Consider the following 24146-nt stretch of genomic DNA (forward strand, 5'->3'; position numbering starts at 1 on the left):
TTGTTATATTGGCCCAAGGTTGATCATGGCTCTGTGGGTCTGTGGTGACATATAGCGAGCCAGAAATTATGTTACTGCGTCAATTGCACTGCATAATTTTGGAACATTTTCCGCTACCATCATGAGCATCGGCATGGAGATATATAGTTTGAGCGTAGTACCACCTATGTTTTCGGCTTTGCAGGAAAGCATGTGCCATGTCGCTGCTTGACCCACTCATCCATATTCTAGTGCGCTATAGCTATACAGCACGTTTCTACCGCTCTGCATTGTGATTGGCTTGCAGCAAGGCAGAACTATTTCTGTTATGTAGAAATGGCTTTCAGTAAACCACAGTATTTCATAACTCTGGCTTCGCTGTACGGTGGAGCGCATTCCCAGGCACTTCACCCACACTGTCAAGACATTAAAGAAAAATGTATTTATAAAATATGTCTTGGGTTGCTTATAAAAATTTTGCACTCTCTATTGCAGAATGCACATTCTCGTGATCGCTGCTACTAAACAAAAATCAACAGGCACTGTTACCAAAATTTGCATGCATTAGACTGCTTCAGTATCAGGGTAATCTGCTTCAAAATTCAGCTTAAGACATTGTTTAAGACAGTTGCAGTATAGCGCTCGTGTTGGTTCATTCTGTATTCTGTCATGGTTTCGAAGTGTGCTGTTCCATTATTCCACCAAAATTCAGGTTGGGCTGCTCTGTAGTGCTTCAAAATGAAATGTTATCAGCTCTAAATTGCTCCAAAATTAAATTTGGCCTGCTCCAAGCTGTTTCAAAATGAAATTTTGTCTGCTCCATAATGCAAATGAACTTGCTCCAAAATGCTCTATAGTTACTTTGGGCAGTCCCAACCCTGCAGGTGTATAGTACACAAACTTCGAGCAAGCATCTGGCCTAGTCTTCATATATCACCTCAAAACATCAAGGCTGCTAGAGTTGAATTTAAGTTTGTGCTCTGCATGATGGCTGCATTTCAGAGGATGCTCCCCATCAATTGCCATGGGAGTGAGCGATGCTCACCAGCACTTTCATGGCTAGATATAACACACATTCGCTAATACCCCAAAAAGTGGATGGGAAGGGGACAGCTTGTGCCAGAGCTCAATTTGTGGAGCATAGCATGTGTATTGCCAAAGGTTTGGCTTCGGCTCCCACTTTCCTTTTGTACACTTTCACTTGCCTTTCTGTCCTTTCAGCATTTCAGTGAAACAGTTGATATTCCCTATGCTTTCCTTTATTGTCCGTGCGCTTGCCACAGACAAAAAGAATTGAGCGCCGCAGTTTTTTTAGTCTTCTCATAGGTTGTGCACGTGCCACTTCAAATGTTTAATGCAGCTCAAGCTCCACAAAATGCTGGCATACTGTGTCTAATGTGCTGACTATCACTGTCACTGCTTTGCCATTTGGGTGACACATTTTGGCTCTGCGCAATATCCAAACTGGCCTGAGAGGCATATACATGGAATGAAAAAGTGTTTTGCCTGGTGCTGCAAACATTTCACGTTTCTCAAACAACTACTTAAGCAAAAATCTAAATGCAGTCTGAGCAGTGACAATGGCAGTGAAAATGTAACATCCAGAAAGCGAAATAGAAATATATACAGAATGACAGCGCAGAGTTTCTGGGACAGTACCATGGTGATGACACTGCAAGTGCAGCTGGAAGGTATAGGTATAGCACATAACAAAACTCTGGCAATGGCAGCTGCCTCCTGTATCGGCTTCACTGCTGCTGTCCTGTCCTGCTGTCACAAACTCTGCAGTGCAATCTACCCTAGTAATCATGTAAAGTGGTTTCACAACTTTGTGACATTTCTTGATCATTGAAAGTACTGGAAAGCTCTGGTACTGTGTTAAGAGCTAAGCACAATTCCCATAAAAACCAAAACCTTTAATTTTGACTTTGCACTATAGAAAGGCTCAAAAAAGCACATATTGTGTTATCCAAAGAAGAGTTCTCACAGGCACCTTTTCTAATTGTCCTTTTAACAGATGCTTTCTTGTTTGTTCATTTTCATCTCTTAGATGGGCGCAAGCCATTCCCTTTCAACTGTGGCCCTACAAGCACTGAGACTTTCTTGGCGGTGAGTGTTTGTTCCACCACTGTTCTTTAAAAACGTCCTAAATTGTCAAGAATTCCTAAATTGTCAACAATGCAACTATATGTATCAGCAAATTATTAGTGAACCTGTGTAATTTTGTTTGTTTGCCGCTTTTGTTCTGTTGGCCATGGAATAGGTTTCTTTTTATTTATCATTCCCTTCCATGCACCACCTCGTCTGGCAAGCGATTAAGCCATTTAAAAAAGCCAAACATATAGCAATGGGGATATCTTTTTTAATGTGGGCTTCTTTGCCAACTTTGCTTGCTAAGCAGTGCAGCACAATTTTTTGCTTAAAAGGGGCGTTGTCCTGATTGAAGGAAGGAATAAACAGACGCACATAACATAAATGCCAAGCTTACAGGCACCTGCAGCATCACAAGCAAAGGGATGGGGTTGAGGGCTTTCAGCCCCATTTCAATCTGCTTACTAGCTGCACCGATGACACGGTGGGCGGTGGTTCTGCAGTGGCAGCCCGAGGAATCTGGTACATTTGGTTTACCTGAGGTTTTTCGTCACCACCTGTCACATGAGTGAGGGTTTGTCACCTTGTTGGTTGTCATTCCTTCTCTTCTATGTCCCAATATTTAATATCCTCCTTTCATTTATTTTATGGAAGCTTACTTCACCTCATTGGATCACAGCATGCCTCCCCATGCATTGCCTTCCCTTCATTGTGCAAATGCTTTGCGTGTCACAACATTATAGAGTTGGGTTTTAGCATGAAGATGATAGTCTACTTTTTTAGTGTTAAATATTTAATGTTTTACTATGGCATATACCGTTGTTTCTTTACTGATAATCATGGCAGCGAGCTGCATTTGGCCAGGCAGAAATTGCTTCTCAGGTGCTTTGTGCGACTTAAAAAAAAAGAAAGGTAAAAATTTCAGCATTTACGCTTTCTTTCTTTCTCTTTTTCATCATGCTCGCAGATCCTTCCGAGTTTCCACCTTAAACTTATTGTAATTTATGAGCCGTCTGGCACTTGATAAATGCTGTTGTGCTCTTTCACTGTCTGCTATGTATGCATTTTCCAATTAGTCAAGAAAAAAAAAAAAGAGAAGGAACTTCCTTTTGTGTCCATTTTTGTTTTGTTCAGGCCAAAGTTGTATCATGCTTTTTGGACCATTGTATTCGCGCTTAAATGGCTCCTGAAATGGTTCGGACAAATTTTGTAGATGCATAAGGTACAGCTAAAGTAAACCATTCGCACCACAATTCGTGTGAACATTGCATATTAAGAGAGCTACGGATGATTACAAGTTACCCTCCTCCATAGCCATGCATTTTCTCCTCAACTTGTTCGCCGAGTGATCGGGGCTAAGCTCCGCCTTCACTGGCTCAGCGTCACGATGGCAGGTTGTGTCGTCTACTTCCGGTTCTCTAGGAGAGCACGCGCGAACCCTTTCCAACCTCTCCGCCAGCTGCTTGGCAGTCAACCCCAAGCGAGAGCTATCGAAACAGCGTGCGTTGCGAGCATTCATTCGAAGGGGCGATCGTGTCTGGTATTCCGGTAACCACAGGCAAGCTGGGTGTTTCGACGGATGGCTGTAGGCATAAATTCAAACTGATGAAGAAACTTTAGCATAGGTGTACGTGAGCGACCTTGATTGGTCTACACGGTCCAGCCACCTCGTGGTGCAGAGCTTAACCAACGTAACCTAGTGTAAAACATTTTAAACATTTACAAAAACAATGTGTTATCGATTGCAATCCTGTGAAATATTTATGTCTGCAGCAAAGAAGAATGCACTTCATTACTGCTGCTATATTTGCTTGAGCACTGTGCCACGAAGTGGGTGCACCATGCAGACCATTCACGTTTCTGCTTCTGCTCATCCCATGAAACGGCATGGTAATACGACCAGGCCTTGTCCCCTTGCACTTGCGTTTGCCTGAATACCGGACTCGCGAAACGCTATTGTGGATAGTTATCCTCCGGTGTAAAGTAATGGCCATAAGCACGCAAATCCTGGTGCCAATCGGATAGCGACAGTCTGATGCGCTACAGCCAGTCCGCTCGTCTGGTGCCTTGTAGAGGGACATGATGTTGCAGCTTAACATATTGCCAGTTGCTACGTTTGCAGTCCACAACACAACAAAGGTGAATCATGGTGCTCGCGAAAAGACTGAGACTGACACTGACCGCGGAGCTCTCGTCAAAATGGGGCACGTTGTAACACAAGCAGACGACGCTTCCTGTGTGCCGGAAGTGCTTAAGTGTAGTGAGAAATTGTTCTTGTGCTTTCTCTTTCTGTTACTTTCTTTTTATAGAAATAAATTAACTAACATTCCAACTATTACGAACATCATTTGTTCACTATAAAGGTGGAAAAATTATCAATGACGCGCCCTGGGCAGCCAATCCGATAGCTTGCCCTACTGATGTCAATTGGGTGATTTATGTCATGTGGGTAGGGGCGGCTGAAAATTCCGCCTAGCAGTGTGCTGCGATTGGCAGCGGTGTACATTTTTGAAACCTTATAATAAATTACATGCTTAATGCGGAGCACTTAGATGCATCAACTAATGATCAGAAGGACCTACTCTAATGACTCAGTATGTTTGTACAAAATTGTCAAAATCAGTTCAGGGTTCTTTAAGCGCACAGACCATGTGAAGTTGTGAAGGAAATAATTTTTGTGGGAACATGACATGCCATGGAGACGATTTGGTTCTCGTTGGATAACTTGTTCATGTCGCAGTAATAATAATGACACGAAGAAACAACGGAAAAAGTGCAATTGAACCTCAGTCAAATCGGATACTGTATCAAAGGCAACCCAAAGCAACACTGGCTGGGATTTTTGCCATTTCTGAGGAATCACTTGCTCGCACAGCTGCCACTGTTCAACTGATATATGCTTCTGTAAACTCGCAGCTTGATTTTATATAGCAGTCATTATTTTGTGAAGTAAGTGATTCCTGTGGAAGCCCGAGGGCAAACGAAGTTTTTCCTATCCTTGTGCCGCTGTGTGTCAATTGTACACTGTTGCATAGACTGTATGGTCAACATGCAAGTCAACATGCAACAAAACGCCAAGGTGACATACTATTACCTTTTACAGAATAAGTTCTTGGTTAATTCAACAATAAGTACAGCAGTAACTTTTGTCACAATGTCTAGTTATCTTAAGAAAGCATGATACATGCACATGTTGAAGGAAGGGAACAAAAAAAACTTTGCTGTTCTTGATTTATTACTGAGGAATTTGTATAGATCTTCTAATAGGGAGAGAAGAATGCATTTATTCAATTCTGTTATGGTATCTACACTTGACTGCAGTAATTCGAAGATGAAAGGATTGGGTTTACAGGGATGCAGTGTTGAAATAATTTGGTCTTTCTCTTCGGTGTACCTTTAAATTTATGCAGTCACGTCTAAGTGTGAAGTTGTAATCCTGCTTGTTGCATAATTATGTGTCTGTGCGAGGGCACATTTTTTTTTCACTTTCCATTTGCGGAAATATTGAAAAAAGAAAGTGTTTCTTTCAAGTATGGCATGATTTGTTTCGCATCTTCTAAACAAACAGATCAGCCTCTTTCTCCAGTTTTGCCACATATTGTAAAAGTATAGTAGTAGGTTTTTGCTTAAAAGATCAGTATAAATCAGTAGCTTTTCTTTTATGCTGGTAAAAGAGGTATTTTAAATGGACTTTTTGCTGGCGCAAATCCTGTGCCCACTTCTTTAGTGGATGTGTGAATATTTGAAACTTTTGAATAATGAACATAATATTCCCTTATCTCATTCAGTCTCTGAATCAAATACTCACTATTTGTAAATACACATATTTTTCTAATAGTTTATGAATAATCATATTGCCAACAGTGCAATAAATTTTATTCGTGGTGGCCATGGTAGACATAAAGCACAAGAAATTACTCAGTGGTGCATTCAACAATCCAAAATTTTCCAGCTAAACAGCTGCCATCTGTACTTTCCAATGAGCCCTGACTATGAAAATACATTTCTTGTTTGATCCTGATGCTCCAATTGTACCTCTACTAAGCTACACTTCATAATGTGCAATGTAATGACAGAAACTTGCTAACATTGTAAATATTCTGAGATGTAAAGATCGGCTGTGAGAACGGCTGTTCATTATTTCAAAGCTATTAGAAAAGTATTCACTACTTAAATTAATTTGCTTCTGGCATTATTTGGTTCATATTTCATTTGGTCTCAAAAATTACTATTTGCACACACTTTTTTTTTTGTTCTACAAGGTGCCACCTGCAAAGCAGCAACAGAACACAATGACGTTGAAAATTTTCAGCACAGTGTGATTTCAAAAACAACACAGTGCACAGGGAACCTGAAAGACGATAACTACTAAAAAGGCACCTTGCTCCGACCTTCAAAACGGTCCTAAAGAGGTTCAGGTGGCATCCGGTATTTAAATTCTGGAGTGTTCAGTGTGTTTTAGACTATTTTTAGGGCCAAAGTGAAAGAAGGACACACATCACCTGTCGCTCATGTACAGTAAAAGTTGACTGTGCTTAACAGTAATCTGCTGAAAAAGTAGTAGCAGTAAAAGAAAATTTTTACAAAGTAGATTTCGCTACTGTTTTTCTGGTGAACGCCAGATATCATATAGAGATTCCGAAGCTTTATCACCGAGTCACTAAAAATAGGACAAAAAAAATATGAACAGACCTACTGATAAATCAGTAGCTGTGGCAACCCTCTCGCGGGACGCGAGGTACTTTGCTCCCTCCGAAAGACAAAACGGGGGTGGGCAAATATTGCCAAGCTGCTACACATCGTGTGAGTCCCGCGCGCATTAGTCCAGTTCCGCGGCGCGACCCCGCAGAGAGAGAGCCGGTGATTGAGTGACGAGTGGTGTGGTGCCCCGACTTCCTTCCTGCGTGCGCCCCTTAGCACTGCAGTATGTAGCAGTCTTGGCGGCTAAAACGGAGTGGGGGTAGGGGTGGGGGGATGCAAGAGACATTCGTCACGTCACCTCCTGGCCGCTCTCGTCGTCTCTTCTCCCACGCGGTCGTCGTCGCGGCCACTTTGCGATGTTGTGTGTCGGAGGTGCGGCTGTGGCGCAGGCGCCCCCCCCCCCCCCCCCCTTTCTTGGCCGAAGGCGTGGCACCATAGGATAGACGTGTCTGCTGGGTGCTACGGCTAGGTGCGCGCGCTTTCGCTACCAGACCGGTAGTCGCCCGCCGCGCTGAACGCCATTTGTTTCAGCACCCTGGTGTGTTGTCTCTGACTACGTGCCCTGATGCCGCCCTTTTTTTTTCTCTCTCTCTCTCTTTTTTTTGCTCTTTAGGAGAGCGTGTTGTGGCACTGCGTTGTTAGTTATTGCCTCGTCTGCTTCATCGTTCGTTGTATTCTGGCCACAGTTGCTTTCTCACGGGCGTTTTCTCCTCCCCTGCTTTCTCCTTCGACATGGGTCAGTCCGCCTTGCTTTAGCATTCCAGATTTGTTTTGGGGAAGTCAATCGATTTCAGCCAAAATTTGTAAGGAGTTTCACGCTTGATTACCTCTCTTTTGCGTTGGTTTCGACCAACAAGGTCTTACCTTCGGTTTCTTGGTGTTCCTATCGAGGCGATCGTGTCTTGTTATAGCTTAGCTATCCGCAGATAAGACTACAGTACTATCCCGGGTTTTAAAGGACTGCTGGCACGAAACTTCTGCCTCCTTCTTTCTTTCTTTTTCTTTTTACGTAGCTGTCGAGCTCATGATTACCTAAGGTATGAAGCCTTAATTCCTCGAAAGTGTCACAAATAATACCAGAACCTTTTATGCGAGCCCTTCAAAAAGCGGCACGAGTGCAGTGCGTCTTCGGACGGGAAGAGGGTGACTATAGGAGCTTCATACACGACAAACCACGTATGTGAAAAGCGATCAGCCATGCGCCGTCAGCAATCGTAAGCGTCGGAGCGATGCTACTCGTGGGGATAGAGCGAGTGACCACCCGCGATCTTTCTGTGTACCAGTATTGCTGGTTTCATATTATTACGATATCATCGAGCGATGCTCAAGAGACGAGCCGCCGCGAGAACGACGAAGAAGTTGGTCGGTGCCCTTGGCACGAGCGAGTGCCAGCCTGTCTGCCTGGCTCCAGTGTAAATATCGTGTAAATAGCATCTTTCGTCTGTGTCTTTCCACACGTAACAATATCAAGGCGGCACACTTCACCATACGTACAGTCCGGTTCACTGTTAAAGAGAGCACCTAATTGGAACCGAATGGAATATAACGTCTACATTTCTTCAATTTTTCTGACGATGAGAAGAACGGTGGCTTATAGGGAAGTGTTAGGCAAGCGTTATTTGATGAAAGATTATTCCGCGGGCCTTGGTGTGGAACATGGTCTCTAATCAGCGCTGGAGTAGTAGTAAGGCGATCCATTTAATAATAAACCATATTTTACGCTATGGAAAAATGTTCCCGAGCCGCTATCCCATTTTCATTAAAAAAAAAAAAAATGTCTGTTGACCCCATTTAGAAGCAAGTGTTCGGAAGCGAGATCTGATCAGCTGCAGTAGCCAGAGGACAATTTTGACCGGGTAATTTTCACCTCATGAGAACAAAGAGCGGGCTACCTCCTCGGTCAAATAAAGGAGTCTCTTTGGCGGCGACTACGGTTTCTTCCTTTTTTTTCCCAGCGTACGTTTAATTCTTCAGTTCAACAGTGATGCAAACGTGTTGCATTTGTGGGGGGTTTCTGTGAAGCATTATTTTCGCTCAGAGCAAAAAATCGCTCTATTTGCGTACCCTTTCGTCGCCTTGTTTCCGTTTGTATGACGCATCAGCACCCTCCGTCACGTTAAGTGTACATCTGCCTGGCGTGGTTGATTGGCCGTATTGCCGTCATGCTGCAGAGCATTGTTGCGAGTCGGGGTCCAAAGAAGAGAGGTATACTTTGATCGTGGAGGAGTAAGGGAACGTGGGGTTGGGCCCGATATCCAGTACGTTTTACATACAAGTTTATGTCACATGTTTACAAGAAAACTTACAAGTATTACAGGAAGAGTTCATAAAGAAGTTGTAGCAGCTGATGACTCACGCCGTCCGTCGCTCTTTTTATCCCCTGCGTGGTCATTGTTCAGGCGCCTCCCCCAATCTGGCGTCAGGGGACCGGTGACCTCAGGTCCACCAATGGAGGGGTTCGTGGCCCTTTCCCTCCGAAGGGAGCTTTGTCGGAAACACACGCGCATCATTGGGCACAAACGGGTATGGGAGACAACACCCAGATCTTGTCTCCGGCGTGGACGTGCCAATTTGGGCTGCTGACAGGTGAAGGACTGTATCCTCGATCTGACCGCGTCTCCGGCTTGGACGTGCCAGTTCGGGGGGCTGACATGTGAAGGACCGTATCCTTGCTAATTGCCCAAACGTCTCCTGGCCGAGTTACTCCAGTGGTGGCTATACAACGTCCCATTTGAGAATGGCCTTGACGAGGTTCCCATAATCGCGTTATCCGTGACCGGAGGTTGTCGCGGGTTGAACGGGCGAGCACAACAGCACGTGGTCACAGCTTTTATTCCCAGCCGCATCGGCCGCATTCCGGCAGGAGCGAATCATGAGAACTCGCCAGTGTAGCGTCGAGATTCTGACGCGGGCTTACGCACCCCAGGGGGTCAAAAGTAATCCGCCCAAAGCCCTTTCACGACGTCCCTCGTATATAGCCCATGCATGTATAGTTTGGGGGGGGGGGGGGGCATATGTACGAACTGGTGGCTCAGTTAATTACCGCGTGATGTGGCATGCCGCACGGATAAGTTATACTTTTTCTCATGGGACCGAATCGTCGGGTTCGGGTGAAAGGACTAACGCTGCGAGAACCGCAAGCATATGCAGTACATGCATGGACAGGGCGGGGCTCTGCTAATATATGCGCGCTTATAATGTGAACAAAGTTCCTTCTCCAAATTAACTAGGTGCCGGCCGTCCGGACTCGCGGTCATCTCCGTGCATGTGACATACGTGGCTCGGTGATAATTAATGACGACCGCGGTGGTTAAGCGAAGATTGTGCCCGTTGATGTTTCCTTTTTCTTTTCTTTTTTGACGCATCCAAAATTCTTGCTTCGTCTCGCGCGCGAACTTGTTTATCGCATCGGGAAAGGTTGCGTCAGTGGTTGCGAGGAGGCTCCTTGTGGGCACGCAGGTGTTTCGATTGAGCGTCCCGAATGTGTTAGCGACGGTATACCTTGGCCGCTTGCGGAGCAGGAGGTCGGTATCGGGGAGCAAGTGTTGGGCGCAGGTATATTAGACGGCATTCTTGTCACTTATTGTCTGCTCCCCCGACTCGTATCGGAACCGGGGGGAGGAGTTGAAGCAGCTGGACTTACTCTATTACTTAATAGAGAATTTTGTTATTGCAAACGTTGCCCCCCCCCCCCCCCCCCGAAAAAGAAGAAAAGGAACAGAGAGAGAAGGAAATTCGTAGACTTCAGCTATGAACTCATTCAGTACAGCAACAGCAGCAGGTGCACACCATCGGAGTGACTGCCATCTTCACGAAAACAACTTTGCGATGCACACAACGTCGTCCTCGTGCGCGCAAGTATTGCCTGTTGCGATTTCAGTATAGTGCGTGCACAAGCACCGCCACTCTTAGAGTCTCTGTGAAGCAGAAAACCGCTAACGAATTTTCAGTTCCCAACTGTACATTGACGCAACTATACTTAATTTCTATTCCCAGTGGCCGTGTGACAGATGAGCAAAGTATCGCCTTTCTTTTTTTCTTTTTGGCGACACGATAACAATGATGACGACCATATTGGTCGGCGTTACGGAAAGGATGGTTGAAGCAACGGGCACAGCAAACTTGGTTTCGAGCTGTTGTAACTGCAGTCGCTCTATAAAAAGAAGAGAAAAAGGAAAAGAAAGAGAAAGCCACCATGGGGCAGGCAGGCTTATCTGAGTGCAGAAAGTTCATCCCTACAGGAGCCTGGAGCCGCTTCCGTTGAGGCTGTCGGAGCTGACGGAAACACGCAAAACGCAAGAGTGCGATGTCAGTAGAGAGTTTTAGCTTGTCCGTATACGTGATTATTGTTCACGGAATGCTGGGTTATAGGGAGCACGAACGTGAGCAGCCGGGTTGAATTGGCGCTGAGAACGACGAGAGAGAATGGGCAGAGTTACTGTAGGAACTACCCATATTCTTCTTATCTGCAGGTGTGATTGTAACGGTAACAGGTGTAATTGTAACGGTGTGCGCTGCACCGATGCAATGGACAACGTGCAGTTTCTTCGGTCTTGTATTGTTTCGACGACAACATCCGTGTGACACAAAAAAAAAAAAAACCGTTCATGTGTTGTTGTCAGACAAAGCGTCGCAAGAAGTCGCTGCCACTATTGTTACTGCAGTCCACGTTTGGCGTAGTCCTGTAGGTCCGTAAAGGGCCAAACTAAGCCATGGTCCTCGTCCACTGCTGCGCCTTTTCTTTGTACGCGTGTTTTTGTCAACTGACCGTAGCCAGGCTCTTCATTTCGCTGTCTGAGCACTAGAAGTGAACTGGATATCCCAACGTAGGAGCCTGGATAAGTATAAGCTCCCTAGTCAAGCGTATTTGCATAGTTTTCGTAAGCGGGTTAGCGCAAAGGAAGACCTTCCGTCTCTCGCGCTGTGCCTTTGTGCAGCGTGACTGGTATATGTGAATGTGAGGTTGAAGATGTGGATGGCTGCAAAATTGTGGCCCGCAGTTGCGGTCTATGTGGAGAGGGAAGAAAGTGCAGAGGCCTAACAACGTCGCCCGAAGTCATTCCGAAAAGCAATAGAACGCAGTCATAAATTTATTAGGTCGATCGCTCACGTGGTCTTCGCAAATTACAACCTAATCGGTGACCAGTCAACGTCGCGCGTTTGACATTCGCAGTTGAAATTAGTTCTCTGTGATTTAGCCCTTTTTTAAAACTTGACTCGCTGCATATGGATAAAATGGCACCACACTGTGCCGAATGGAACGGTCCGTCGCGATTACGAGGACGAGGCGGCATTCGACTGCAAACGACCACAGTTCCTAAGTGTTGGCACCGAATTTGGTGGCTACGTGACTCGCGACTGCCCGAGACTTGGGTGTCCGAACTGCACCGGGTTTCTCTCTCCTACGCCAATTAAGCCAGCGTATTTGCAGCCGGAGAACCGAGCGCTATCGGGACCGACACGCGCTCGCTCACTCTCTTCTCCTTCGCGTAGGGGCCTTCGGCGCATGACCAGAACGCCGGTTTCCGCTCTTCCTTCATCCCGTTCCGGTATGCACCGCGGGCAGCTTACGAATTTTTCTTCGCGCTGGACAGACGAGAACTGTGCGTATGCGTGTCTCGGCGCCAATTTGTTTCGCCGAGGCGCGCGCGCGCGCGGGCTTTATGCTCCATATATAGGCTGCAGCTTGATTCTTCCTTATATGCAATGGAGTGGAAAGAAATGAACTAAAACAAATGAGAAGGAGGAGGATGAAGAGAGACAGAGAGGGGGGGGGGGGGGTACGACGCGCGAGGGCATGGCAGGGCAGCCAAGACCCGCGGGGTCATTGTCGGCGTCCATTAATAAAGGACCAGTAGGGGGGCTAAGGAGCAGGGCGATTTGCGCAAGCATGCAGCCGTGTATACTGTACACGCTGTGGCGCGCGCATAGCGTAGCTCACGCAGCCCTCGTACGTGCACAGATGACCGGGAGAGAGAGAGAGAGCGCGCAGGTGCCCCCGAGATGGATGGCCCCCTCGCTGCCCCGGGCGCCCCCCGACGAAATTGGCTCGCGGGCCGTCGGCGTATAGGCTGAAAAGAAAAGAAAGATCATCAGATCGTTCCGAACCTTCATCCACACGTCGTCTATACTCCCTCTCTTCTCCCCCAGCACCATAACCCCCCATCCCTCCCCCTCTCCTTTTCGTATACCCCGCACCCCTGACAGGAAACGGAGCCTTCAACGTCTTCGGCTTATACATACTATAGATCGCCGCTCGTGTAAGAGCCTAACTTGGTGGCAGGCTTGAACCGCGCGCGCGGAGACAGCTATAGCGGCGACCGGCCAGCAGACCGCGCGGTAATGAGGTACGTGCCGGACTGACGCGAGAGCCGCCGGCACACGGTATGCACACACATACCATGACCGGCGCTGGATCCGGCATTTGCGTCGTCATTCCGTAACTCTGACTCGGCAGTCGCTTGCGATTCGGATACGGTGACCTAAACGTCTCGGAAACACAACCACACTGATATGCGCGTCATCTTTCTCATTCGCTGCCTTTGCGCAGCTGCAGCGTGAACTGTAGCCAAACCAACCAAGTACAGTGTGAAAAATAAGCTCTGCGCAAAACCGCAAGGTGGACGAAGAACTCTATACAGTCGATGGCAATTATTTCCTTTCATAATAACGCACAATACATGTGTCGGTTTCATTGACCGTCGGCGATGCCTCGCTCGTGTTCTGTAGTGTACGCGCGCTCGCCACATTTTGTTCCCAGCGTTTATCCATCCAGATAGGCTCTTATAGAACTTACGAGATACTCCCTGCCTAACAGGTGGCAAATGTCTGCCGCCTGCGGGTGTTATAAGCAGACACCAGAACTGTTAGCGATATATGCCGTGCATTGTTTACCGGAAGTAATAAACACTGTACCATTATTATTATTTTTCGTGAGTCGTTAGGACTAGCTACTCTTAAGAGAAGTAATACTGAGACACATATCACTCACCTGCATTGCACACACCATTGATAAAAGACTGCCGAAGGGGTCACAGAAGTCTGCACGTCTTTTTCATGGTAAAAAAAAGCACGCAAACCCATTTGAAGTGGGGTGAACATACATCAACATGTTCTTTCTCTATGCATAGGCTATATCCATACCATTAGAATTATTAGTTGGCTACCGCCTTCTCTCTAATGATATGGTAAACTATGTCCTGCGTATATATTTTAATATATTGTGACTGTGCATGGTGTTCACAGTGCGAATTTAAAAAAAAAATGTTGGCCGCTGCTGGTGCTTCTATAATGCGCTTGTCGTCCTATTGTCAAAATTTGCAGAAATCTGCAAATCCTGACAAATTATTAATGAGCCGTACACGTTCGCGCCAACAATGAGGCAGTAAGATTCTAGCCACAATAAAATTTTCACTGATAAGGTAGTGCCAACTCAAGAGGAACCTCAAGTGACGTGGGTAACAGAACTCTGGTAATTGCACATCAGTGGGGGGCGCGGGACGGAGGGAAGGGGTAGGCTTCAGCATAGCCAATGGGGAGGGAGGCTCTGCCCCCCCCCCCCCTCCCCCGAAAAAATTTGGAAGAGGATCAGGCCCCGCAGGCCACCCCGCCCCCGAGTCGGCGCCTATGGTCGTGTCCAGAGTGGAGTGCTCGCGCATGTTTTGCTCCAATGCGGTCGCAATGCGAGAACTGTTCGTTCAGGACGCGATAGATGGCGCTACCAGTAGTGTAGCCAAGAGAGATTTCGCTGTTTGCGTAACGCGTTGTCCCGGCGGCATCTTTTCGTGTGGGGTCGGTGTGAACGCCTTTAGTAAATCGTATCGGTCGTTTTCGAATGTCTAGAGGGATTTTCTTTCTTTTAATTTCGTTCATGATTGAAAACCCCGCTGAACCTGATTCCCGGCGGCATCTTTAAAACTAATCACGCCTTATCGATCCCTCTAATTCCTTATTGAAGTATAGGCCAGAGCAAGTAAAACTAATCGCGCCTTATCGAGCCCTCTAATTCCTTATTGAAGTATAGGCCAGAGCAAGTTATAGCGCAGGCCGACCTCCCTGCCTTTCTGTAAATAAATCTCTCGCTCCCTCTCTATCTCTCAGCTTTGTGGCAGAACTTTTGCTAGCTGGTGAGGATTGGCTATTGGTACCAATGCGCCGGACCACTAAGACGAGATGGAGTGAGAGTGAAACATAAGGAGAAAAACGAAGACAAGTTAACCGCATCGTTCTATTCCGTTTTTCGTCTTGTGGCGCGTCGGTCATGATGCAATCCTTAGCGATTTCTGCACCATACTTACCGAAGCTATTCGGAATTTTTATGGAATCCTTATAACTTCAGTATGCGTTCCGTGTGATTGTCGCGGAAGACATGCAGAATGCGTACGGAGTATAGGGATCTAGAGACCTCACCCTGTTTTGGTAAACAAGTCAGTCCTCGATGGGCTTAAACGGAATGTCACCTTTTCTTGATTTTCAGCGTTTTTCAAGTCCTATAGGTTCCTTTAGGGTGGCCTTTTGTTTGTTTGTCTGTCTGTCAGTTTTTCTTTTCTACGTGAAATGTCCGTGAAAGCCGTCTTGTTTAATTCGCGCGTATACTGCGTGAACGCGCAGTCGCGCCCCTCCTTTGCCGTTGCGCCCTTTGCGCTCGTCCTTGTCGCCCGTGTGCAAATAGAGACGGAGCCCTCGAAGCTAAACTGAATGGTGGGCGTGTCGGGGCGGCCGTTTAATTAGAGAGCGGGCGGGGTATGTGTGTGTGAGTGCGTGTCATTCACGCCGCCGCCGCCGCGCGCTGCCTCCTTCCTCTCCGCTCCGTTATTTCTTGTCGGCTGCGCATTGTTGTAGGGGCTCGTGCATGCCGCCATAGCAGTCGATACTTTCTCCGCGAAGCGTCGAGCCCCTCTTCGACAACTGGCCCGCTGTACACGCTTTGTATAATTGGGTCATATCTCCTAATAGGTCGATATATATGTAAGTGTGAGGCGCGCTCTATATATACTAGCTCTCAGCGTGCTTATATGTAGACAGCATTGCTCTTGGTTTTCCCATTTCTTCGCTAAAACGGACGTAGTGGTATTTAGATGATCGCAGATTCTAAATGAGCTGGCAGTTATATGCCGGCAGCTGAGCAATTGAGCAAAAAGGAGGGACGCACTAGCAGTGTAACTTATACTGAAGTAGCGTTCTGTAGGAATCTGCCTTCCCCTTAAAAACCTATCAGAAAAGATTTTGTACTTTCACCTGAATTGAATTTACTAGTATTTCGCACCAAGATCGAACTTTATAGCCCGGATCGTTCAGTATAGCACTTGTCTCGGTTTTTCAATTAAGAAAGAAAAAAAAAAGGCGAAGTTGTTTTCATCTAGTAGTGAATTCAAGACATGGCGACTATTTCGTTACCTGATCACAAAGCACGCGCTTTGATATTGTCAATAAACGTTGTGGTGAAGCCGGGGGGAGCCGGGGTTTGACGGGTGACGTGGACACATTTAGCACCACTTTAGGCACCTTTCGAGAGCTTAAAGCGCTGAACCACGTGGAGCGCGCCGTCTGTCGCCGCCTGCATGCGGCGGGTGTTGCGTCGGCGCGGCGCGACCCCATGGGAACGGCCGCGACGTGCTGTGTGCGTCACCACGACAACAGGTCGCCGCGTTAAGTGCGCTCTGCAAAATCAAAGCCATCGCGGTGAAAGTTTGGTTTCAGGCTGGCAGTTGAGAACAGTCGTAGCATTATTATTATTATTATTATTATTATTATTATTATTATTATTATTATTATTATTATTATTATTATTATTATTATTATTATTATTGCCACCACGCAATATACATGAAAGAGGTAGTATGGACTTGGTTGCTTCGCACCATATTGGTTTATGTGAAAGAACCGTACCGGATGTATGCAAAGCTGACCGGCAAACTAATTTCAACGCACGCGCTTGGCGCGATGTTGTCGCGCGAGCCAGTGATGTCAGAAACACCTCCCGGCCGACGTCGGCTTCGGCGACTGTGTAGGGCAAGAACGCGCCGCGTGTGTCCGATTTTATACGCACAATGTGGCCTGCAACGGCGCTGGAACTCTACACACCAAAAACATATGGCGAATATTCGAGAATGAGGGGAAAAAGAAACATGGAGGAGGAGGGGGGAGGGGTCGGTTTCACCACGTCATGCATTTGGTATTTTAAAATACTTTTTTTTTTACTTGCGCAGCTTTTTTTTTCTTCCATTTCATACGTGAAATCATTTAACGAAACCCGAAGAGGGTTCGCTTTTTTTTTCCTTTCTTTCTACACTTTTTTAACGCCTGCATAAACGCCAACGAGGCAAATATTGACGCATCCATGCACTGCCAAGGATTCTGCACAGTGAGACTCTGTGTACATCGATCGAGGCGTTAATCGCGCGATCACGACATCTCCTCCGGCCTTCGTATATGCTGCGCGGCGTGTGTACGTACATACGTACTGTATCCCCTCGGCCCCGCAGGACGGCGACTGCAGCGCTGTCTGAAAGATCGTGACTGCTGCCGTCTTTCGCGCACGCCGCGGTTGTGGCATGTTGGCGAATAGGCTTCACCGCTGACCCCCGGGGGTCGCGGCGGTCGCGACCCTGCATTTGCCACGCGGCGCGTGCTCGTGTGTCACGCATCCCGCCGGGCTCCCTATCGACGCGTCGTGACCCCCGCTCGTGGCGTATGCACACAACCTTCACGGGCGGCGCCGCCGCATGCGTGCCGACGCTGATCTGTTATCTCGGACGGCGACGGCCGATCGCTCCTGCAGCCGGCTCCCGTGCGCTACCGTTTCGTTCGGTCCGCCGCACGCCGCTGCGGTGCCTCACTCGTCGTGAGTAATGGCGCTTTTTTAGGCGAGCAAGGCGGCTAGCGGTGGTCCCAGCTACATGTTACACTCTTACTCATTCGATGGCAAATGTCATTCCATTACAATGACATTAAATTTTCCGGTGTAAATCCCGATTAGTGGTATTATATGCGAATGCCATTCGTTTCTAATGACATTAAATCTTCCCGTGTGACAGGGGTATTAGACCCCTGTCACACTGGATGTTTTAATGTTATTTAAAATCATCATGGATGACATAGGATGTTAAAAGATGGATGATTTAATGTCATTAATGTCATTTAATGTCATCAAATGACATTATTCGGCTGCTACACAGCGATATTTAATGTCATTAGAATCGAATGACTTCTGCAATCGAATGAGTTCGAGAAACTCATTCGGCTTTACAGTCGAAGCGAATGTATACTCCACCCCAGAGACAAGGCAAAATATGACATTGAGCGTTCGTAATTTCAGAAGCACTCGTGTAAAGAGGCAATTAATTTGGCGTGGTTTAAGATATATGGCATTTTAGCTAGAGAAAGACTGTACGGCAGGCTGTCACAAAATGTTTTTACTCTCCACCTCAGTGGCGTGTGGCGGCCGTCGCTTTACTAGTCGGCCATACTGTAAACAATCGGGCGCCTCTGTGCGTGTGTTTTTGGCGTCTCGAATGGCATCTGCATCTGTTTGATGATCGAGCCTCTTCCTCTAAAAAGTATGCGTTGCACGTAATGGAAACCACACATCAACTAACCGCTTCCCCTACTGCAACTAAGCATCATCGTTCAGCGCTGCCATGTCAGTCATATTGCTCGTCTGCAATTTTTCGGCTATGGCTATTAGCCGGTTAAGCCTTGTTTTGGCTTAGTGGCCAGAGGTTCTGGAATAATAAGTTTTGTATATGTGTTGTTTTGTGTTATTCCGACATTCTACACAATGCTTGTTCTAATTTTCTCACAATTTTTTTTTTGCAATGATCGTCATTGATGTCATGACCGAATGACATTCATTTCCCTGTGTAGCACCACCATGGATTGAATGGCATTCGTTGCATCGAATGTCATTTGAATCTAATGGCATTAGAATGTTCAGTGTGACACGGTTATTAGACAAAGGTACACCCTTTGGGGTATATATCTGCCACACAACGATAATCGTCGTCTGCCTTGCTTGCGTTTCCTTTCTTGAAAACGCCGCGCCCGCTACTTTCCTGTCGGGAATGCTGTGGCATGCTCATAGCGCGCATGCCGTTCTTTACTGGGAAGTACCGGGCTCACAGCGTTAAAGAAAGGAAATTCGGACAAGACAGATGACGTTTATCGTTGGGTGGCAAGATGCAACTCAAAGGGTTTAGAGTGTACCCCCGTTGTATACACTCTTAAATAAAATGTACACCCTTTGGGATGTATATTTGCCACACAACGATAATCGTCATCTGTCTTGCTTCCGTTTCCTTTCTTGAAAACGCTGCGCTCGTTACTTTCCTGTCGAGAATGCTCTGTCATGCAGAGATAACGCGCATGCCGTTCGTGACTTCGAAGTACTGGGCTCGCAGCGTTAAAGAAAGGAAATGCGGAAAGACAGATGACGATTATTGTTGTGTAGCAAGATACGACCCAAATGATGTAATTTTGCTTAAGAGTGTACGCGATGAGCGCTTTAACACCATTATGGGTATATAAAGGCTGCTTGGTTTGCCTCGTGGCTAACGCCCTCATCCTTGAGAAGGGGTAATATCGTTTGTTTGATGGGGACAAACGAAGTTTCCTTTTCTTTTTGGCTAGCTTTTGTGGCAAATGACATGATAGGATGGAAACACGAGAAAGTACGTGAACTAAAGTGGCACATTGGGCTTGTTGGTATATCATGATGGAGGCATGGCGTAGCGCATCAGAAACGGTACAAAAGGACACAGACGACACACCTGTTTGGGGCTAAGGTGTGTCGTCTGTGTTCTTCTTTTGTCCTGTTTCTAATGAGCTACGCCTTTTGCCTTTAAAATGCGTTAAATAAGCTTTTAATAGCCACCGCTCTCAAGTTCTAGTGTTAGACATTTCGGTGCGCACCAGGTAGCGGGAATCAACACGAGCCTTTCAAGTGCGGTTTCCCTCATCACATATGTATAGTTGGAGGTGCTGTCGTGTGTAGTAATTTTTATATAGCCTTGCAGGTAACGGTGTTTGCAGTGGGACAATCCAGCACCCTTAAGGAGACACGCATCATCCAGACACGCGGTGCCCCGAGAAAGAAGGAAGCAAGTAGACCAGGGTTAACTAAACAACGAAATGCGACGATATGTAAGGCATGAAGGAATATAAGGTCTTAAGTGAACATCAGGCCGTAGTAAAATGGGCAGTAGCCAACAATGTATCCAACTTGCGGGGCCAGGCGTCATGTTACAGCATGTGTGACATGGCGCCCGGTACCTGCAAAATTTCGATAACATCGTTGGTATCTTTTGACCTACCTGTGCGATCTTGTTAACGCCCTTGAAGTTGTACATATGCCGCCTCGACGCGTCACGCATGCGTGAAACGCCTGCTAAATTGGATCACAGATGGTCGAACGAAAATTGTTGGCAGGTCGGAAAAAATTAGGCGCGAAGTTGCACTCGTTGCTGTTGCTGGAAATACGTTATTGCAGGCGTACGCAAGAAATGTTCGGTAAAATGAACTATATATGACATCGAAAGCCAACATTCTCAGCTATAACAGCGTTGTTTCCTTCTTATATCCCTTTAGTCTTCCTGTATGTGGTGGTAACTGATACAAACGGAGCAGAACTTTTATCCAGTCCGAACATGGCCTTCCAGAGCCAGAAAACGTACTCAACAGATATAATGCGCCAAATGTTTGGCCTGTTCCCGAGCTACTCAGTAATCAGGCAGAGGGAATAGTCTATGCACAAGTGAAGGCTCCGATAGCCGATTTACCGCGACACGAAGAGTGTGATCCACCAGCATAAAATTGCACGTAGAATCTCCTCAGGGAGTTATCTGAATGATGCGTAAGAGTTTCGTAGTAACGACGTGGTGTTTAGTGGTCGGCCGTGCTCTGGTGTGCTTGGTTGCGAGAACGACCGTGAAAGAATTGTGAAACGGAGAAGCGCGATTTCAACACCGAACTGTTAGGTGAGACGTGCACGAGACGACATAGAAGAGGCGAGTGGAAGCAATGTTCACTCGTGTTATAGAGAGGCCGCAGCGGATGTGAACGTGGGGTGAAATGACGAGAGAGATGTAGGAAATTAAGGAAGTGTATGCAGCTTTCCCTGGAACGTCGGTATCGGGTGGCGTCGGCTGGGCGTCGTTCCTCTTGGTTGTTGCGTTGGGCAGCATGTTGCCGTAGTTCCCCGCTCTGCTCAGCGTCATTCATTTGTTCCTGGCGTATTCTGTATTTGCGCTGATACTTTGCATTCCTGCTGTTCTGTTCTTCTTCACTAAGCGGTATCACGGTGAATGCGACAGCGCTTCGGCGACACGAACTGCTGCGGAAGGCGGCGCAATGGGAACTGATGAGGCAAGCAAACTACTGCATGTGGCGGCGCCAGGTGCGCTGATGACGTTCCGATCCGAAGCCACGGCTGCGCCACAGTTCTGGTTCGTGAGTGATTGATTGTACACGTGACGTGGTCACAGAGACGCAATCGTGCCACTGCTCGCGCGATCGTCGTCGTCGTCATCATCTTTCATAGCTGGCTGATTCTATCTTGAAAGCCATTTTCTTACGCGAAGGAAGGACGGACGGACGGACAGGTTTCTCGTTGGGTAACCATAGAAATTCTTACGCATTTAAAAAGCTCTACGCATGTGCTCATTTCATGTGTTCTCAAGCCCTTTGTGTAATTTGGTATGGTCCAACTATATACGACCTTTCTGTTCTTTTATTTTTTTATTTAATTTGAACGACTTTTAAGCTTAGTGGCATATGTCTTTGTTCATTATGTTTAGTTGCCTTCTTCATGTTCGTTTTATTACCCCGTGTATAGCATATGCGTCCGTAGGTAAGCGGGCACGTCGCAAATGGGAACTTTTGGAACACGTGACATGCAGAGCAACCAAACAAACTGCGTCGGAGGGTGTAGCGTACGTGCTGTGTTTCGATTCTCGCCGAGCTCCAATATTCACTAATGTTTCCATTTACTTCTTTTTTTTTATTCTGCAACTGCTGGCATGAGATGGTGATCATATTCCTACTTTTCTAAGTGAAGTTGCTATTCGGCGTAGTATGGCACTCAAGCTCACTTTCCCACTTTACCTCCCTGTAGTGTAAGCAAATGGTCCCTCGTATGTATCGCCAAGTGTTCGACGTGCCTTTTACGGCTGTGCCTGATTATTGTCTGTGCATTTTATTATATTTGAATTTCTATAGGCGATGACGCCACTCTTACCATATTGAAGTCATGTTGAACGCCATTGTACCGGCCAGTTGTGTTGTTGCTTTTGTACTGCGTCACCGATGGGACTATTCTCTCTTCAAATTTGTGGATCCTCTCCACTGTGATCTTCGTTCCTTCGGAACGCTAAAGTGGCGTTTATTGCAAACATTGCTTATAGTGCAACCAGTCCTTTTCATTCTGGGCGCGTTCTTACGAAAGTGTAAGGACTTTATTCTCTGCGCTAAAGTGCTGATGGTCTAGTGACTCTCTTGCGGCGCGTCCACTCCATTTCTCCAATATTTCCACGTTTCGCATTTCCGAGGTTCTCTCAGCAGCTGGTGCCTTATAGGCGAGCGGTCTGCCTGCCACAGCGCGCCGCCAGTGCGCCTCGTAGCTTTCCTGCGGCAAACCACTGCAGTCTCCACGGGTAGATAGATGGCAGGAGAGGTCGACTGGGATGGCCGATTCTGCGTCCGATTTTGTGGGGAGGAAAAAGAAAGGGAGAGAGGGGAGAGAGAGTCGCGAAGGAAATTGGTGTCGGCCACTCGGCCTCTATTGCACGCGAGGGATGCTCTTGCGATGGGTCCACTTCCCTTTCCCCCCTGTTTATCGAGAAAGAAGGAACACGCAATCGCTTGGGCAAGGAGAAAAGGTTGGGGGGGGGGGTTGCATGCTTGTTGCTGGCGGCGCGTTTTTATAGCCGGCTCGCTCTGCAGGAGTCCCAGTCCGCGCGGGGAGATCAAATCTGTCGGCCCGATCGATCGAGGCCCGCGTAGCCTTCTCCCGGCACGATTTTTTTTTTCTTTAGCACGCGTTGCTCATTGGCCGAGCCAGACGCGAGGGCGTGCGCCTCGTCGGCCAATCGGTCTCGACCGCCCAGCCGCCACCCCCCCACCTGCTTGCGACTTGTTCAATTGCCGTGGACCACAGTGCTCAGTCGCTACTACGTTCGCTCGCGCAATGTTGGACGAGACTCCCACGCGGCGGTCTCGTCCCCTCTTCTGGTCTTCTCATCCTCTCCCGTTCGCCGCACGGGGTCTTCGGCTGCTGATGCCAGCGGCGTAAACGGCAGCATCGGCGTAATCACCTTTGAGGATGTGAACGCAGGCAGAGAGAAGGAGGGGGGAGGATCGGTGGGACGGGGGATTGTTGTAGCGGCAGCAGCGGCGGTGGAAAAGGAAAATTACGTGGCCGGGTCAAAATGAACGCTGCTCGTTCGCCTCGGATGTTGTTGTGCGGTGTGCGCGCCGGGGTCACGAATCCTCTTTTCCAGCACTTCACTGAGAGGCTTACCAAGGGAGCGAGGGGGGGAGGAGGGAGGGGTGGGGGGTGACGGTAGGTTGTTGCGCTTTATGCGTGCCCGCTGTCTGCCGCCGCCGACTTATGGATGCCGCGCCGTTCATTACGTGCCCTGCGCTCCTGAGCCTCCTGAAGCCGGTCGGCCGACGCGGTGCGCGCATTTTGTTTCGCGTCCGCGCGCCGCGGACTTATGGCACAGCGAGGGCGTCGTTGTATTGGACGGCCGTGTGGTACTTGCCGCCGCGTTCCCGTAGTCCTTAGATAATAATGGCAACCCGAAAATACCCCGCACGAGCTACGTGCTTGCGCGTGTGTGTATGTGTGTCTCGTAACTCTTGTTACGCACGCCACTCATTATACTGCTATTATAATCGACCCGAGCACGGGTTGTATCTGTATGGGAAAGGGGCAACGCTGTATCAGCCCTTATATACGCGAGATGCGAATAAACAGTTGCATCGCGTATGCGTGTGCTCCGGTGGGTTTGGTTTCTGTTCGAGCCAAGTGCTCGAGCAGGTATAGTGCTTGTTACTTCAGCGGCAGCTCAGTGACGAAGATTGCGCGTGGGCAGCAGCTACTCTGCTATACGCGCGTATATACGTGCTCTCTTCCTGCGCGTCTGTGCAGTTCACGTTGAGCGAGATGAGAACGAAGGCTCTGTATGAGCTCAACTAGCGCATTCGATGTCACGTAATGGTGTGCGCGTATAGCGCGGGTTCCACTCAAGTGTCCACTCAAGTGTAACACTGGCGTAGCTAGCAAATGACGCTTGTTTGATGTACATGACGCAGTTTTCGGTGTAGTGTTGTGCGGTGCGCACGCTTTTGATCGCTTTCGATCGGCCTGCGCTAATTGT

At 47.6% G+C, this 24146-nt stretch overlaps 1 protein-coding gene across 1 annotated transcript in view; it reads left to right on the forward strand.

Annotated features, from left to right (window-relative positions):
* Uch (Ubiquitin carboxyl-terminal hydrolase) overlaps positions 1 to 24146 on the forward strand; it is a 91710-nt gene that overhangs the window by 20182 nt on the left and 47382 nt on the right. The window contains exon 8 of the mRNA XM_065427000.2: positions 2030 to 2088. Within this exon, the coding sequence (XP_065283072.1) occupies positions 2030 to 2088 (59 nt within the window). The remainder of the gene's footprint in view (positions 1 to 2029; positions 2089 to 24146) is intronic.

Source organism: Dermacentor albipictus, chromosome 3, assembly GCF_038994185.2.
Source record: "Dermacentor albipictus isolate Rhodes 1998 colony chromosome 3, USDA_Dalb.pri_finalv2, whole genome shotgun sequence".
In the NCBI taxonomy this organism is placed as follows: Eukaryota; Metazoa; Arthropoda; class Arachnida; order Ixodida; family Ixodidae; genus Dermacentor; species Dermacentor albipictus.